Source organism: Anas acuta, chromosome 1, assembly GCF_963932015.1.
Source record: "Anas acuta chromosome 1, bAnaAcu1.1, whole genome shotgun sequence".
NCBI classification, from domain to species: Eukaryota; Metazoa; Chordata; class Aves; order Anseriformes; family Anatidae; genus Anas; species Anas acuta.
The window spans coordinates 11,724,761-11,740,375 of record NC_088979.1 but is presented as its reverse complement, the minus strand read 5'-3'; the positions used below and the strand labels follow the sequence as shown (position 1 = coordinate 11,740,375).

The window sequence follows — 15,615 nt, the reverse complement described above, 5'->3', positions numbered from 1 at the left end:
CCGTCCAATGAGAACCGAGGGCGGAGGCTCCCGGCCAATGGCAGGCCGAGCCCCGCGGGGCACCGCCCCCCGGGCTTCCCGCCCCCCCCCACCCCGGTCCGGGTGCGGGCCCCGCGTCCCCGCCGGGTGAGGCGCGGATGGCGGCGGCGGCGGCGCAGGCGGCCGGGCCGGCTCTGTACGCCTGCACCAAGTGCACGCAGCGCTACCCCTTCGAGGAGCTGTCCCAGGGGCAGCAGCTGTGTAAGGTGAGCGGGCCCGGGGCCACTGGGGGTGTGTGTGTGGGGGGGGGAGGCCGGGCAGGGGGAGGGCAGGCGGGGAGGGGTTGGGGCTGGGGGGGAGGCCCAAGGGAGGGGGAGGCCCAAGGGAGGGGGGCCAGGGGGGAGCTGGGAGCTGGGGGAGGCTGAGGCTTGAGGGAGACCGGGATCCAGGGCAGATCAGGACCAGGGAGAGGTTGGGATCCAGGGGAGGGTGGGCAGGGGGAAGCCAGGATTCAGGGGGGGTTGAGGTTAGGGGGAGGCCGGGACTTTGAGAGGTTGAGCACGGGGAGGGCAGGATCCAGGGGAGGACAGCACCTGGGTGAGGTTGAGACCCAGGGGAGGCTGGGCAGGAGGAGGTTGGTACCCAGGGGAGGCCAGGAGCCAGGGGAGGACAGCACCCGGGTGAGGCTGAGACCTGGGGGAGTTCAGCCAGGGAGAGGTTGGGACCCAGGGGAAGCCAGGATCCAGGGCAGACCGGCACCCAGGGAAGGTTGAGAACCAAGGGAGTCTGACCAGGGAGAGGTTGGGACTCAGGGGAGGACAGCACCCTGGGGAGGCTGAGACCTAGGGGAGTCCGGCCAGGAGGAGGTTGGTACCCGAGAAAGGCTGGGATCCACAGGAGGACAGCACCCAGGGGAGGTTCAGACCCAAGGGAATCTGACCAGGGGGAGGTTGGGACCCAGAGGAGGCCAGGAGCCAGGGAAGGACAGCACCCAGGTGAGGTTGAGGTTAGGGGGAGGCTGGGACTCAAGGGAGGTCAAGCAGGAGGAGACCGGGATCCAGGGCAGATCAGGACCAGGGAGAGGCCAGGACTCCAAAGAGGTTGAGCAGGGGGAGGCCAGGATCCAGGGGAGGACAGCACCAAGGTGAGGTTGAGACCTAGGGGAGGCCAGGACTCAAGGGAGGTCAGGTGTGTGTCCCAGCAGAAGGAGCTGACCCCGGTGTTTTCTCTCCACCCCTAGGAGTGCCGCATCGCACACCCCGTCGTGAAGTGCACCTACTGCCGCTCTGAGTTCCAGCAGGAGAGGTACTGGGCTTGGGGGGCATTGGGGTGCCCGGTCCTTGCTGTCAGCACCCACGGACAGAGCGTGAGTGAGTAACCAGGGGCTGGTTCAATATCTGTATGTTTCTATTTCTAGCAAAACCAACACCATATGCAAGAAGTGTGCCCAGAACGTCAAGCAGTTCGGAACGGTGAGTAGGCTCTCGGTTCTGAACGGTCACGTTAGGTCCAGCCGCCTCGTAGCTCTAAAAGTTCAGGTGAGATCCATCCCTTTCTCAGCTCTAAAAGTTCAGGTTAGGTCCATCCCTCTCTCATTTCTAAAAGTTCACCTTAGGCCCTTCCGTCTTTCAGTTCTAAAAGTTCCCGTTAGATCCATCCATCTCTAAAAGTACACCTTAGGTCCATTTGCCTCCTATAATTAAACAGCTTTCAGAACCAAATAACAAAAGCTTCTGGAAAGGTGATGAAAACTACAGGCAGCTCTTCGTTTCCTTTACGGCTTACAGTTTCTGTTTTTTCAGACTTAAAGGCGTTGTGGTTATGTGTGGTTTAACAGTTATGAATAACTGCAATGGAGTTATTCACAGCAAAAACAATGTTAATTCACTTTACGCATGTAAAGTAGTCCTTTGCATATGCTCATGAATGCACGCTTGACAGCAGGAAGACTATTAGCTGCCTGTGTTCTTAATGAGTGGTAAATGGGAAAATCTAATCATACCACATCGCTCATATTATGTAAGTCTTCAATTTTTAGATGCGCGTTAATCATCTTAAGCTGCTGAGTAGAAAAGATTTACTTTATTCCTGTTACTTTGCATTTTGCCCATCTTGAATTTTCAGCGTGGGTTCCGTTAGAGAAATTAAACTTTTTAATATATGAACGTTGTAGCTGAGTGCCCTGCAGACACTTGTTCAGGGAAGGTATCAGGATAATCTCGTTTGGGAGACAAAAGCCCGTAACTTCTTCATACTTGACATCAAGCACGCTAGATGAAATTCAGCTTAGTGGAGAAACGTAACAGCTGTTGGTATGTAGTCAGGCATTTGGTGAATGTAAATGATGTAAACTGAACAAAGAACATTCTTTGAAAAGCTTAAAATGTAGTGCAATTAAGAACAGGGCAGATCCAGCAATGTTTTATCGGTAGTTCATCAAGAAAAGGGAACTGCAGGGAAGATAATCAGCTATTTCTGACCTATGGAAACTGTCAGGGGTTTTATTTTCTACCACTGTATTACTCTGGCTTACTGTCTAATCAGAAACTTGATTATCTGTCCCAGTGGTGCCTGAAGGGCGTTTTTTGTTGCTTCCTTTTATTTAAGTTTCTTACAGAATCACAGAGATGAAGATACACATCCTGGAGGTGCAGGGCTATCACATCCCTGAGTAGTTCAGTGGAGAGGGATGTGTTCAGAACCTCCAAAGTCTAAAAATAACTTGATTACTCTTCTTTTAAATTTAAGTAATTTGTTTAGTAATGTAGTAAAACAGAGAGATAAATATATATAAAAAAGACGGGTATAGCAATCAAAAAGTATTTCTTTTACTAATTTTGTATGTGAGCTTTCTTGGAAAGTGCAGTGTTTTTTGATCTTTGAAGGACTATTACTGTTATTACTAAAGACACTAAAGGCAGGAAAAAAGTTTTTCTTAAGGCATATCATACGAACCCATAGTAGTTTAGAAGCATCGTGTGATTGGAATGAACTGCGTTAATGCTTTCCTGTTTCTGGAGTGAACTAACCTCAGTTCAACTTACCTCTTTTCCAGCCCAAGCCTTGTCAGTATTGTAATATTATTGCAGCGTTTATTGGCACGAAATGTCAGCGTTGCACCAACTCAGAAAAGAAGTATGGCCCACCTCAAACGTGTGAACAGTGCAAACAGCAGTGTGCTTTTGATCGGAAAGAAGAGGGAAGAAGGAAGGTAGGCTTTGTTCCAGAGCTGCAGTGGCTTAGGTTGACAAAAGATGTTCCTGCTTCATAAAAGAAAGATGAACAGGAGTGTTCGAGTTCACTAATATTAGATTAAAGATGCCGTGCTTTTCAGTATTTGAATTACATTCATTAACTTGCAATTTTTACATTCACTACAGGGCTATTTTATTTTAAATTAAATCACTCTTTTTTTAAGTAGGCTTAAGAATACTCTTGACAGTGGCCGCTGGGAGCAGAGCAGCTGAATAGTTCTTGGTGCTTTGATTTTTTTTTGTATTTCTCTATTCATTGCCTCTTAGTATGCCCTTAACTTGATTCTGTCACATTGCCTCTTCCCGTTTGCCTGCCTTGCCTTAAAATACAGCACCAGAGAGGTAGACTCTTTTTCACCTCTCCGTGTTTTCTTAAATAGTTTTGGTGAGTCCCACTTTCTCATTCCAGAAGGTGCTGAGGAAATGACCTCAAAAGCCTCTTGCCCGAACCCAAGACTAATGCGGTTTTTACAGAAGAATTTACTTGGTACGAGTGACACGTTGGCTGGACATCATGATTCTGCTGGAATACCATGGGTTGAGAGAGGTTACATGGTGTCTAAGCTAAAAATGATTTGCCCCTTATAAAAGTTGTTGTCACTTCTGTGATACAGAGTAAATCCAATATTTGCTAAGACTGCCTTCTAGCGTAATTTCCAATGACAAAAATAAAAGGAATAAGCTTCACTTTATTAAAGAATTACACGCGTATGTTGGAGATACAGCAGTGCTGTTTCCTACCAAAGGGATGTCTGGATTTTTCCCAAAGCTATCACACAAATTGAAGCAATTGCAAATAATAACAATAATACTGAAATGCATCATTTTAGTGCGGGTATACCTGGGGAAGAAAAAAACGTGTATGAATTATTTCCCAACAGGTTGATGGGAAGTTGTTGTGTTGGCTCTGCACCCTGTCCTACAAGCGAGTGCTACAGAAGACAAAAGAACAGAGGAAGAGTCTAGGATCTTCACATTCTAACTCCTCATCTTCATCTCTTACTGAGAAAGACCAGCACCATTCAAAACACCACCACCATCATCACCACCACCATCGTCACAGCAGTAGTCATCATAAGTAAGTATTTCAATAATTAAAGTAGCTTTAGGTATCTCTTCTTATTCTGTGTGCTGTTAGTACTGAGATCAAAGTAAAGGAAATCAGAAATGTGGTTTAAAATATGGCATCAAAAGCAGGAGCAGGAGGTCTGTCAAAACCTTTGTATTCTCACAATTTGGCTGAAGAGAAGTCAGTCAAATGCAGAAATTCTTGGTGGCCGTCAGACTAATTGATTTTACAATAGGTAGCAGGGCTAGAAAAGATACTTGCAGGATGGCTGCAGAAAACCAAGGTGCTTGGGGATAAACTTGGATTTCTAAGCAGCAGCTGCTGTGCGATACCTGCTATGTGGCATGCAGTTACCGTGCATGTATTTGCACCGTAACTTCATTGTGCCTTGTTTGTGCGCACATCCTTGTTAAATGGAGAAGCAGGAAAAGCATGGGATCGCCTTCTATCTGCTAGCAGTTTGCATCTCTTTGCTACTCATAATCAAATCCTTTTGTAAGAAGCATTTTGTGAGTGGCTGTCCTAGGAAGACAGGAAAATAACACTGTCAGTTCATTTACTGTCACTGATAACATTTCAAATAGCTATGTCCAATCCCCTGCAACTTTTCTCAGCGTGTCATCTCTGCTGGTGGTCTAAGCAGCATACCAGCTTTAATTTAGATACCCCCCCTATCAAATCATGCCTCCCATGTTTCTTATGCTAGTACAATAGCTGTCATGATTTTTATTTTCATTGACAGGCTTATGGCAGCGTAACTTTAGATCTTCTTTTGTTTTGTATATAGTGTTGGATAGTGAATGCTACAGCTGCAGTGGTAATGACCCCTGTCATGAAAAGACACGCAGACTTTTTTATTCCTCAAGCTTAACTTTTCCAGTGCTTTTTTGTTTTTGACTGAAACTTGTCTGGCTAAGCATGACATAAAGATAGAAGCAAAATAAGCTGCAATAATACTGAGAATGGGGAGAAGAGAAATGTAAATACTTTCAATTTAAAAAGAATACTTTTTAGGCACTTGAGAAAGAAAATTATTCTTGTCATACAGACAATTATTGTACTGTTTCTGTTCTCTAATCTACTGAAAATTGAGTTACAACAAGTTAAAACATCTAATTTAATGCATGTGACAGGTGTAGTGAGGATTAAATAAAAAAAAAGTTAGCTCTTTACTATAATATAGAGCTTCCAATATATTCAAGAGTTACGAAAAAATATGACCTGTATAGAGATACGCTTAATGTTCCTTGCTTAGCAACTTTTTTTCTGTAGCCTGCCCTGGGTCAGTTGCTTCTGGTCCAATAAATAAGAATTTCTTTCCCTCTCCATTTCAGTTATTGTTGAGGTGAGAGAATAATACAAGAGAGGCATACAAAATCGTTGAACTATTTGATTCAACGCAGTCTTCTAAATTTTATTATTCCTATGCCCATGCTGTTCAGTAAAGTTACTTTTGAAATTACTGGAAACGTGTTGTTAGAGTTGAAAAAGTTATTTTCAGGGATCCGAAACTTAACATTGCTTATATGCCACCACATAAGCACCATTTTAGGCAATGTTCATATTGCAGTATGGGAATCCCAAGAATGCTGTTTTAGGTCAGCGTACTGATATCGAGATTAGCAATATGAAGGGCACAAAAATTGGGAAATATCAGAAAAAGCTTTAACTGTCAGTCTTGAAATCTACCCCTTGCATCTTATGGTAGTGTGAATATATAGCTGAAATAGGTTTTTTTTTTAGCATACTGACATAATAGAGTTGTCATGAGCATGACAGGCAATACAACTGCCCAACTGAAATTTTAAAATTGGTAATGTTTGTAATTTACCAAAAAAAATAAAAGGAGGGGGTAATTTGTCTTAAGTACAGATACCGTTCACACTAGCTTAGAAATAATGGCATGTTTGGTCAGTTACCAAGTACATTTCACATATTTCAGAATCAGCAGTCTGAGTCCAGAACAAGATCAGGGACTGTGGAAACAGAGGTAAATATGATATTATTTGTTAATTTCTTGTTAATTTATCTTGCAATTCTTATTTAAAAGACTTTCTTTTTCTTTCATTTCTGGCTAGTCTCTAGCATTCCAGCTAGGAGCATGAGTTAGTTATTTTACATGTACCAAATGGTGTTGTTAGAGAGTTACATAGTACAAGGCTTTAGGTTTACATTTTGTTTGATTTCAGCCATAAATCCTCTGCAGCTATTCAGAATGAAACTCCAAAGAAAAAACCCAAACTGGAATCCAAGCCATCAAATGGAGATAGGTAAAGTTATGTTTTTGTAAAGCTGAGCCATTTCAACCAAAACAGAGCACTGACTTGTGGCCAGTTTCTTCCTTTTCCTTTTTTTTATGTTTGAAGAATGAGGGAGGTGAAACTGTTGTCCAGCCAAACAGATTATTGGGTGGCATCTGAGTGCTGTCAGTTAACTACATTACTTTATCAGCAGAAAACTGGCACAGCATTCCTTCTTTTAGGCTCTGTGGGGCAACATTAAAGGTTAAATTACAAGGCAACAGTTAACAGTGAAATAGTATTCCCTAATATCACTGGTTTTTTAGATTAGGTGCAGGGTTGAACCCACTGTTTAATGTTAACCTAGTATCTAAATAAGTATTTTGGGTCTTAAAGTGTGAGACTGAATCTTTATTCTGTCTCTGACCAAACAGTGGGAATGAATGTAAAAGTGGCTGCTTCAGTCAAAAGGTATTTGTCCCCCTCAAAGCTAATACTTAATTATATTTCTGCAGGTGTATGTAATGTGTGCCATTAGTAAGGTAATTTGCCAGTTGCATCCATTTCTGTCAGGTACATACTTTTTTTGCATTAGTCCTTAAGGATATTTGTGGAATTATTAATTTTTGAATATGAACTTTGAAAAAATGAACTGTTTTTTACTATTGATGTTGCAAGTAATTATTGTTTTCTATTTTTAGTAGCTCTATAAATCAATCAGCAGACAGTGGGGGAACTGACAACTTTGTTCTCATAAGTCAGCTGAAAGAAGAAGTAATGTCGCTTAAACGTCTTCTGCAGCAAAGAGATCAGACTATTTTAGAAAAAGATAAAAAGGTAAACTTTTCATCTGCTCAGTGAGAACTTTATCATTTTATTGTCAGTTTCGTAGACTCCTAACAATGTGAAAATAGTGAGATTAAAAAAAATGCATCTGATTTTTATTTTTCTAGTAACTAATCAGATCTTACCTTTTAAAGGACAAGTATATATATCGTATATATCATATATATTCGTGAAACTATATCTTGAATATGTTTTGGCTCTAAGGCAAAGAGGAATTCACCTTACCTTACTTCAGCCACCTAGACGATAGCAATCTGGTCCACTGTTACTCAGGCACCATGTGTCAAGGGTGACAGATAAAATGCCAGACAGTAGGTTTTGTGTTTTAGATATTTTAAATTGGATCACAGCAAAAGTCCCAAATTACCTCTGTAGGCTGATGGACACCCAAGATAAGAGGAGGAATAATAGTAAGCATTTCAAGTTTAGCATAGCTTTTGCTTAGTTCTAAATTTAAGATACTATAGCCATAATTTGTGAGATGGTGTACAAATGTACGTGTACAATGTATGAAAATTGTTTAGATTTTTAAATACTGTTAGTGTATGTGTAGTGTAGCTTGTCAGATCTTGGTCAGTGACTGGAAGAGAAGTTTGAATTAGGTGTCTGGCAGTCAACAGAAGTTAAGCAAAATATATTTAGGCCCAAATGACTACAGTGAAACTCATACAAGAGATTCACCTTTCGAAAAAACTAATGTCTGGCAAGTAAAGAGAAATAACTCTAAATATGTATAATACTTCTTTTAGTCTTTATTAGAGCTTAGTTCTTTGCCGTCTGTTTAACTGGATGGATTTAAGACACTATCCGTAATGGTGGCTCTAGACTGTCTATTCAGGATTGAGTAAGTTACGAAGTTATATTAATAACTTCGTAAAAAAAATTAATAAAGTTTCCACTTTCAGGCTGCAGATCAGTATCTGAACTTCTACACTTCAGTCTGTTCTGTGGAGGGTACTGGAACCTTTTCAGTTAGTATCACTCTTCTAATATACTTGCTAAGTTTTAGAACTGCTTGCTACTCCAAGCCTTTAAGTGGTTAATGTGAAAGAGATGAGTAGTCTGTCATGGATGCTCTTTAGGTAGTTTCTTCAAAGGACAAGCATTAAAACCTCTCTCTTATAAAGCCTACAGAAGGTCACAAGTCAGTTGGAAATTCACTTACCTATTTTTAAATTTCATCTACCAGATAATACTAGCAAAGGGTTAAGTAAGGAAATGTCACCTATTTCTGCATAGTAACTTTATTTATGCTGTTCCCATAGGGAGAGCATTTAATAATTTTAATATCCCCACTGTTAAAACTGTTTGTTCAACCTCTGAGATCTTTGAACCTAAAGGCTCCTTGAGGCATGAACTATTCACTTTCAGAATGTCACTTCAGCTCCTAGGGCAGGGGAGGAAAAGCTGAGCATACAGTAGAACGTTTGCATAGGTGAAAAATTTACAACAAATGAATGCACTGTGGGGGGCTTGTTTCTTTCTTTACTGTGAAATAGTAAATATAAAGATGCTTGCTTAGATAAAAGTCTGCAAATACCAGTCTTGAACCAGATTTGCGGGACATTCTTGTCCTAAGGTTTGTGTAAGGACGGTGCTTGAACAGTTTGGAGTGCTCCAAAAGAAAAGTCTTTCAAATGTATAACTTGGGGCAAAACCAGCAACTCAATACACCAGCTCTGCAGTACTCTGTAGTACTCATTAGTCAAGATCTCAGCCATGTCACTATCAGTGCTTAATGACTGCCGTGCTAGCATTTTTTGACTTTCTGGATAAAATGTGAGACACCAAGACATTTCCGTAGGTCCCTGAGATTTGACCCTCAGGAAGGAGGCACAATTTCCTGGAAGTTCTGGTTGCATACTTTCTTACAAATAATCCATAATCCATAAAGACTGATTAGAAAGCATATTGCAGCAGTCCAGGGAATCTTCACAGAACTTGTGTTTTTAGTTGACAGAGCTGAAGGCAGACTTCCAGTACCAGGAGTCCAACTTGAGGACAAAAATGAACAGCATGGAGAAAGCTCACAAGGAAACTGTGGAACAGTTGCAGGTAAGTAGCTGCTTATCGATAACCCAAGCAATATTTCAAATGGAATTAGGTATCAGGCTGTTTGCTCACTGCAATGAAATAGTACCGAGTCTGGAATGATCGTTGCTACATTTAAGTTTGTACACATTGTACAGCAAGCAGTTCTGCAGTCAACAATCTCCATGCAAATTAAACTTACTGTAAGAATTGCTTTCTAACCTGAAGAGGTAGAGGCTTACCTCTTGCACCTTCTGAAACGTTTTGTTGGTTTTTTTTTGTCTGTCCTCTGATACTTCATCAGTTGTCAGTGTGCTGTTGATCTGATTTTTCAGCTTAGCATAATGCAATCAACAGTGAAATATTTCATGTTAAACTACGTGTCTACTTTGACAGGAAGAAAACCTGAATTAATTGCCTTACAAATCACTGAATGAGCAGATGTTCAGTGCAATACCTCAGACACTGAATTTTGCTATGCAAGAAGTGTGGTTGCCTGTTCTGTTAAACACGAAATATACATATCAAATCTTCGAGTATTCTTAGCATGTACGTTTTGAAAGATAATTTCATAAATGCAATGGGAAATTAGTGCATGACACTACTATGTGAGGCTTTACAGTAATTCATAAAACATCTTTTTTTTTTTTTTTTTTTTTTATCTGTATTGCAGGCCAAAAACAGAGAACTGCTCAAACAGGTTGCAGCATTGTCAAAGGGTAAAAAGTTTGATAAAAGCGGGAGTATATTAACGTCTCCTTGAGGAACTGGTTATCCGTGGGGTCTACTACTCAATGTAAATTTGAGTAATTCTGTGAAGCCCTTAAAATCCTGTGTAGTCGAAAAAATATTTTTGCACACCAGATTAGTTGGCATGTTTCCTACACATTTTTATAATTAATATGCAGCTTTTTTTAGTTACTGTTCAGATAAAATACTTCAACTGGCTTGAAGAATGTTTTTTATTTTTTTTATATTGGAAACCTTTTGCCAGCAATAGTATTAAAAAATGGCATAGAGAACATAGCAGTGCTCTCTCTAAAAGGACAACATGCAATAACAAACTAGGTGTACTTTTTACAAAGCAGCAACTGAGTCTTTTAAACTGTACGGATGTCAGCCAAAAGTTCATGAATCTGCAGTGACGCTGAACACTGGTTTCTGGCAACTGTTCTTTTACTTTGTATCAAAATACAAATTTAGAATGGAAATCATGGTGCTCAAGTGAAACTGAAAAAAAAAAAGACGTATATGTATTTGTAAATACAACTGTAACGGTTATATTCTTAGTTATAACAAGTAATTAGTGTTTTACATTCTTGTGATAGGGATTTACTGAAAGAGTATCTATTGTACAGTAACAGAGGCAGCGTGTTTTTTGTAAGATTTACTGTAGATTTTTCTTGCAAGTGCCTTTCTCCAACTGTTTATTTATAGGAATGTTGGTATTTTGTACATAAGGTTTTTATGTTTTAAAATCATGTTTAATAAATGTTTTATGTAAATATAAATGTGTGTACAGAGGAATCTGAATCACAGATCAAAGTGGCTAGTGCAGTGCTTGAAGCAGCATCAAGAGCTAGCTAATTCATGGACAGTGAGTATTGGCTTTAGATAACCTTTGTAGCTCGTCTGTGAGGTGTAGAGTTCTGTTAGTGCTGCTCATGCCAAACACGTCCTGAACAAAAAAAGAAATGTTTTTTGTTTGGTTGTTTTTTTGTGACACTAAAGTTTAACAGTTTGTTTACATATCTCTCTATTTGGCACCATGCTATAATTTTAAGTCCATGGCAGGCATTGTACCCCCAATGTAACATTTTTAATTAGTGATATACACTCAAATTTAAACATATATTCCCCACTGTCTGATTTAATTACTTAGTTTTAAATTACGGTTGCTCTTCTTAATGAACTGCAAGGTTCTTATCCCCTGGTAAAGACAGACAACGTGAAAAGAGTAGCCAGAACTAATGATCTTGAAATGGAGAGTGGATATGTTGTCAGAGGGAGGGTGTTTTAACGTTTTTGGGTAGATTTTGATTCTAAATTACATCAGTTTAGTTTTAACTCTGCTCCTAATGGACATCAGTCATGTTTAGAAATTTCTATTAACCATAACCTAGTGTATACCCCAAGGTCTCTGTTCAGGGAGGTGAGTTACAACTCAGCGTAAAGTGAAGTAGACTTACATGAGTAAAAGGTTTAGTTCAGCTCTGGGTACTGACTGGTAGCTCAGTAAGTTTAACTGTAGAGTAAGCTATGCGCCTTTTAATAAAAGAACTGAAATCTAAAGTTACTTGGCTGTCCACCTATGAACTCAACTGTGAACGCCTTTTCAGTAGTTCAAACAAGTTCCAGCAGTGACAGGCTAGCGAATGATTTGAAAAATCATGCTAGCTTGTTTCGTATGGTTTACGTGTATTTTTATACACTACAGTCAACTTCGTATGTTTATAAATTCTCCTTCTTTAAAATTTCTAAACTAGGCTAGAGAAAGCTGCTATCCTTTTGGGATGCTAGTCTTTTTTGGGTTTTAATATACAAATGTATGACTTTCGTTAATTCAGAGTAGTATTTTGATACTATTTTTTTCCACGTGAATGGCAACCCGCGTTTGGTGAAATTGGTTTTAAAACATGAAACTGCATAGCAAATTGAAATATTTAAATTAGAATAACTTCTTGATACCTGTTCAAGCTGCAGTAAGGACACTTTAAAGGAACAAACTGAAATTCTGTGTAAGAAGTAATTGATTTTATAATCCCAGACAAAAACAAAAACTTTTAGGGGCTTCACAGTATTTGGTTCTAATTAAATACCTGCTCTTTTTGTTCCGTGACCTCATTTTTAAACTCGAATTTTTTAAAGTTCTAAACTAGCCAGCTGAATTCCGATCTTGAAAATGGTGTCCTGGAGCTGTAGGTTATTGACCTAATAAACTGATGTTCTTTAAACGTGGATCTGCAAGGAGGTTGTTGTAACGTATTGTGCTTTTTAGCCTGTTTCCAGATGTTGATTAGCGTTGACCAGTAATGGCCATTTTGGCTCAAGTTATTTATGTATTTTAAGCCTGTGAATATTGCGGCCCCCTTTTAGCTAGGATGTCTAAATACGCGTTCTGCAGTGAGGCTCTTCAGCTGTCCACTTGTATAGACTATTGAAATACTGTACTGGCACACATCTGACTGTTGACATTTTGTACCTTTTCTAAATCCGATGTTTCACAATAAAATCTTGTCAAAACATTAATCTCTCCTTCTAAAATCATTCATAAATTCGTGTTTCATGTTAGTCCTTCACGGTATGTCAATAATTAAGACTGTGGCACAAAAAAAAAAAGTCAGAATTTAACATTAACATTTGATACTTAGATTGCTGGGAAGATTAGGCACCTTGAGCTGTTTACAAATTATTACAAATCAGAATTTCAAATTAATTTCTTAAGAAAAATTCTGTTTTTGTACAGCGGGTTCATAATATGTAGGAACCTGTTGTTGAGAAGAAAGAAAAAACTTCAGTTTAGGAGAAAAAAAAAAGAAAGCTTTAACAGACATCCAGTGAAATTGTGATTTAATAGTCTTTATCAAGCTTTTTATGCTCTTCAAATGAGGAGGGAAGATAAGCATCAGCACTTGTATTTAGAAGTACCTGAACTGTTGGTCAGTTACCTACAAGATTGTTCTTCCTACATATGTTGTGTACAGGGAGGTGATTGAGACTGGAAGTGAAGCTGACAATTTCTCTGTCCATTTTCTTTGTTTAGGGAGAAGTTGGGCGCCCATACACTGTGCTCTAAGTCACGGTAGTCCTGGTGTTTAAAGCTTTTGTGCTGTAGTTCATAGTTTTTTTTTGTATTTTTCTCAGACATCAGTTCCTCTTCCCAAAATCTAGCAGAATGCTTCTCATTTAAGAATTAAAACTTCAGAACAGGGGAAAAAAAAAAGTCAAAACAAGAAATAAGAATCTGTAGCTTTCTGGTCAACACAATTATCTACAAGGGGGGAATATTTGGGTTTCAGAGCCCTGCTCTTACAGCAGTGTGAATTTTATATTAGATATAAGAATGAATAATATGTTATTATAATATTGAATTGTTCTTAGCCACATCTTAATGCAAATTTGCAGTGGATTTGGTGAAGCCATTTATTTTTAAAGCTGACAACCAAGCAAAGCCATGTGTGGTATCTAGTTTAGATGTAGTTTCCACGTAACCCATGCTAAACTTGTATAGCTGGCTATGCAACAGATTGCCTCCCTAGAAGAGATTTGCATCATTAGAAGCAAATTTCTTTAAGAAGTTTTATTTAAAATTGATGTCACCTGTGTGTAAGCACTTAAACTATTCTTGATGGTCTTCAGTAGCTTTAGAAGCTCTAAATCCACACTGATCTATTTGAAAACACTTAAGTTTATGGTTTCAAGCTGTAATCTTAAACTTTTTGAAATGGAGTAAAAGCTGTTCATGCAATGTTGTGTTGCTTCAAATGAGTTGCTAATCTTGTTTCAGTTGAAAATATTGCAATAGAAAATAAGTTTTCTCATGTTATGTGCGATTCCTGTTGCTTTCCTCATGGAAGAGGTACTGATAAATAAAATGATGTGTGCTGAATCACACAGAAGTAGTAGGGGGAACCAGGCCAAGGGGATTGTTGGGGTAGAAGACAGATGTTCGACATGTTCCTGAGGAATGGAGCAGGGTGATAAAAGCTAACAGAAAGAAATCTCTGAGGTGTGTTACTCATTCAGGTGATGTGCTGAATCACAAGGAAGTTTTCTTCAAGCCACAGGTATCTAAGTATGCAGAAATGGCAATCCTTTAAGATAAAATGCAGCATTGTCTACGGGAGGGTTTTTGGTTTGTTTTTCTTTTCACAATAGTAGAGAACAAATTCAAGAAGCAAGCAGAGTAAAGAGCTTGAAAATATGAAGATGTGCAATGTAAAATACATCTTATAAGAAGTAAGTCATACTGTTTAGGCCTAGATTAAAAAAAAGTAAAACTGTAACAGAGTACTGTACACGTTTACCACAGCTGGGTCATGGTAGAAGATTCAACATACAACTTGAACCCATTTTGTCCATCTGATCTTACACATTAGACAGAAATCATCCTTGGACGTAAACAGCAAATGAATCATTGATGTTTTCTCTTGCTTTAACCCAAACAGAAAGCACGTCTGGATTTGCAGGTTTCCCTGTGAAAACTTTCATTTCGGTGTGCTGGCACTGCTCTAACTGACCTTCTTACTCCGGGAGTTTCTTGTCTCTATTTCTCCTTCTGCTGGGTAAAGGGAATTCTGCATTTTGACTGAATGGAGTTTAAGTACCAAGGATACTGATGTGCTGAACAAGCCCGGTGAAAGTCAGGTGAAAGTAGGGATTTGTGGTTTTGTTTGTTTGTTTGTTTGGAGAGATTTTCCTTCTGTTAAGGTTTTCCTACTTTTAGAGTGCCTATAAAGTTCCTAAATTTGCAATTGGAAAAGAAGCCTTCCAACCTCTGAAGAATACTAATGGCTGAAGATAAACCTGCATCATCTTTGGGTGTTAAAGGTTGGTTTTAGAGGCATAAGCAGAAGACTGCTTTTATAGTGACACATTTTTGATTAGAGAAGGCTTGTGGACAAAGAAGAGTCAATTGGACCAACAAAGAGGTCAGAGCTGCCAAGGTGATTGTACTTTGGGTTGGGTCACAGGAATTTGATGCATTCCTGCTGTGGCTTTTACAGGTATTACAATTTGCAGCCTAAGCTGATTTTTTAGCTCCAGATGTAACCCCTCTTTCAGTAGTAACTCATAGCACATTATCTGGAACTGGATGCTGAAGTTCTGGAAATGTTTTCCCTTATTTGAATCAACAGATACATGTTTTGCCTTATTTCAACAAAAGATAAGTACATTCACAACTTGTCCTTCATCACGTATATCCGGTCAAGTCCTTTCCCTTTTAGGGAAGTTTTGGGAGCGAGTTGTATTTACAAATGTTTGTTAAGAAACTTTTTAAACTTTCTTAGACAATTCTTTGCGTACTGCTGCAGATTTTGCAGAATTGTATGTGTTAATTTCCCCTCATGTTTGTATGCTCAAAATTCCACTGCATAAATGATAAAATTATTTCCTGGAATGTGTTTGTTCAGTCATGGTCTGCTGTTGAAAATAGTATATGCCTACATTGATTAAAATTCAACTTATGAAAATT

At 39.3% G+C, this 15,615-nt stretch overlaps 1 protein-coding gene across 2 annotated transcripts; it reads left to right on the top strand.

Annotated features, from left to right (window-relative positions):
* The first annotated feature begins 69 nt into the window (after positions 1 to 69).
* Positions 70 to 12,668, top strand: FAM76B (family with sequence similarity 76 member B). 2 transcript variants are annotated; one of them, XM_068669653.1, is made up of 10 exons: positions 70 to 245; positions 1,220 to 1,284; positions 1,397 to 1,451; positions 3,035 to 3,190; positions 4,115 to 4,311; positions 6,245 to 6,292; positions 6,492 to 6,572; positions 7,247 to 7,379; positions 9,342 to 9,443; positions 10,093 to 12,668. In XM_068669653.1, exons 1-10 carry the CDS (start codon positions 138 to 140, stop codon positions 10,180 to 10,182), a joined length of 1,035 nt encoding a protein of 344 aa, XP_068525754.1. In that variant the 5' UTR covers positions 70 to 137; the 3' UTR covers positions 10,183 to 12,668. The 2 variants fall into 2 exon arrangements, with proteins under 2 accessions (XP_068525754.1, XP_068525747.1); XM_068669646.1 differs by having other exon boundaries at positions 7,244 to 7,379.
* The last annotated feature ends 2,947 nt before the right edge of the window (positions 12,669 to 15,615 follow it).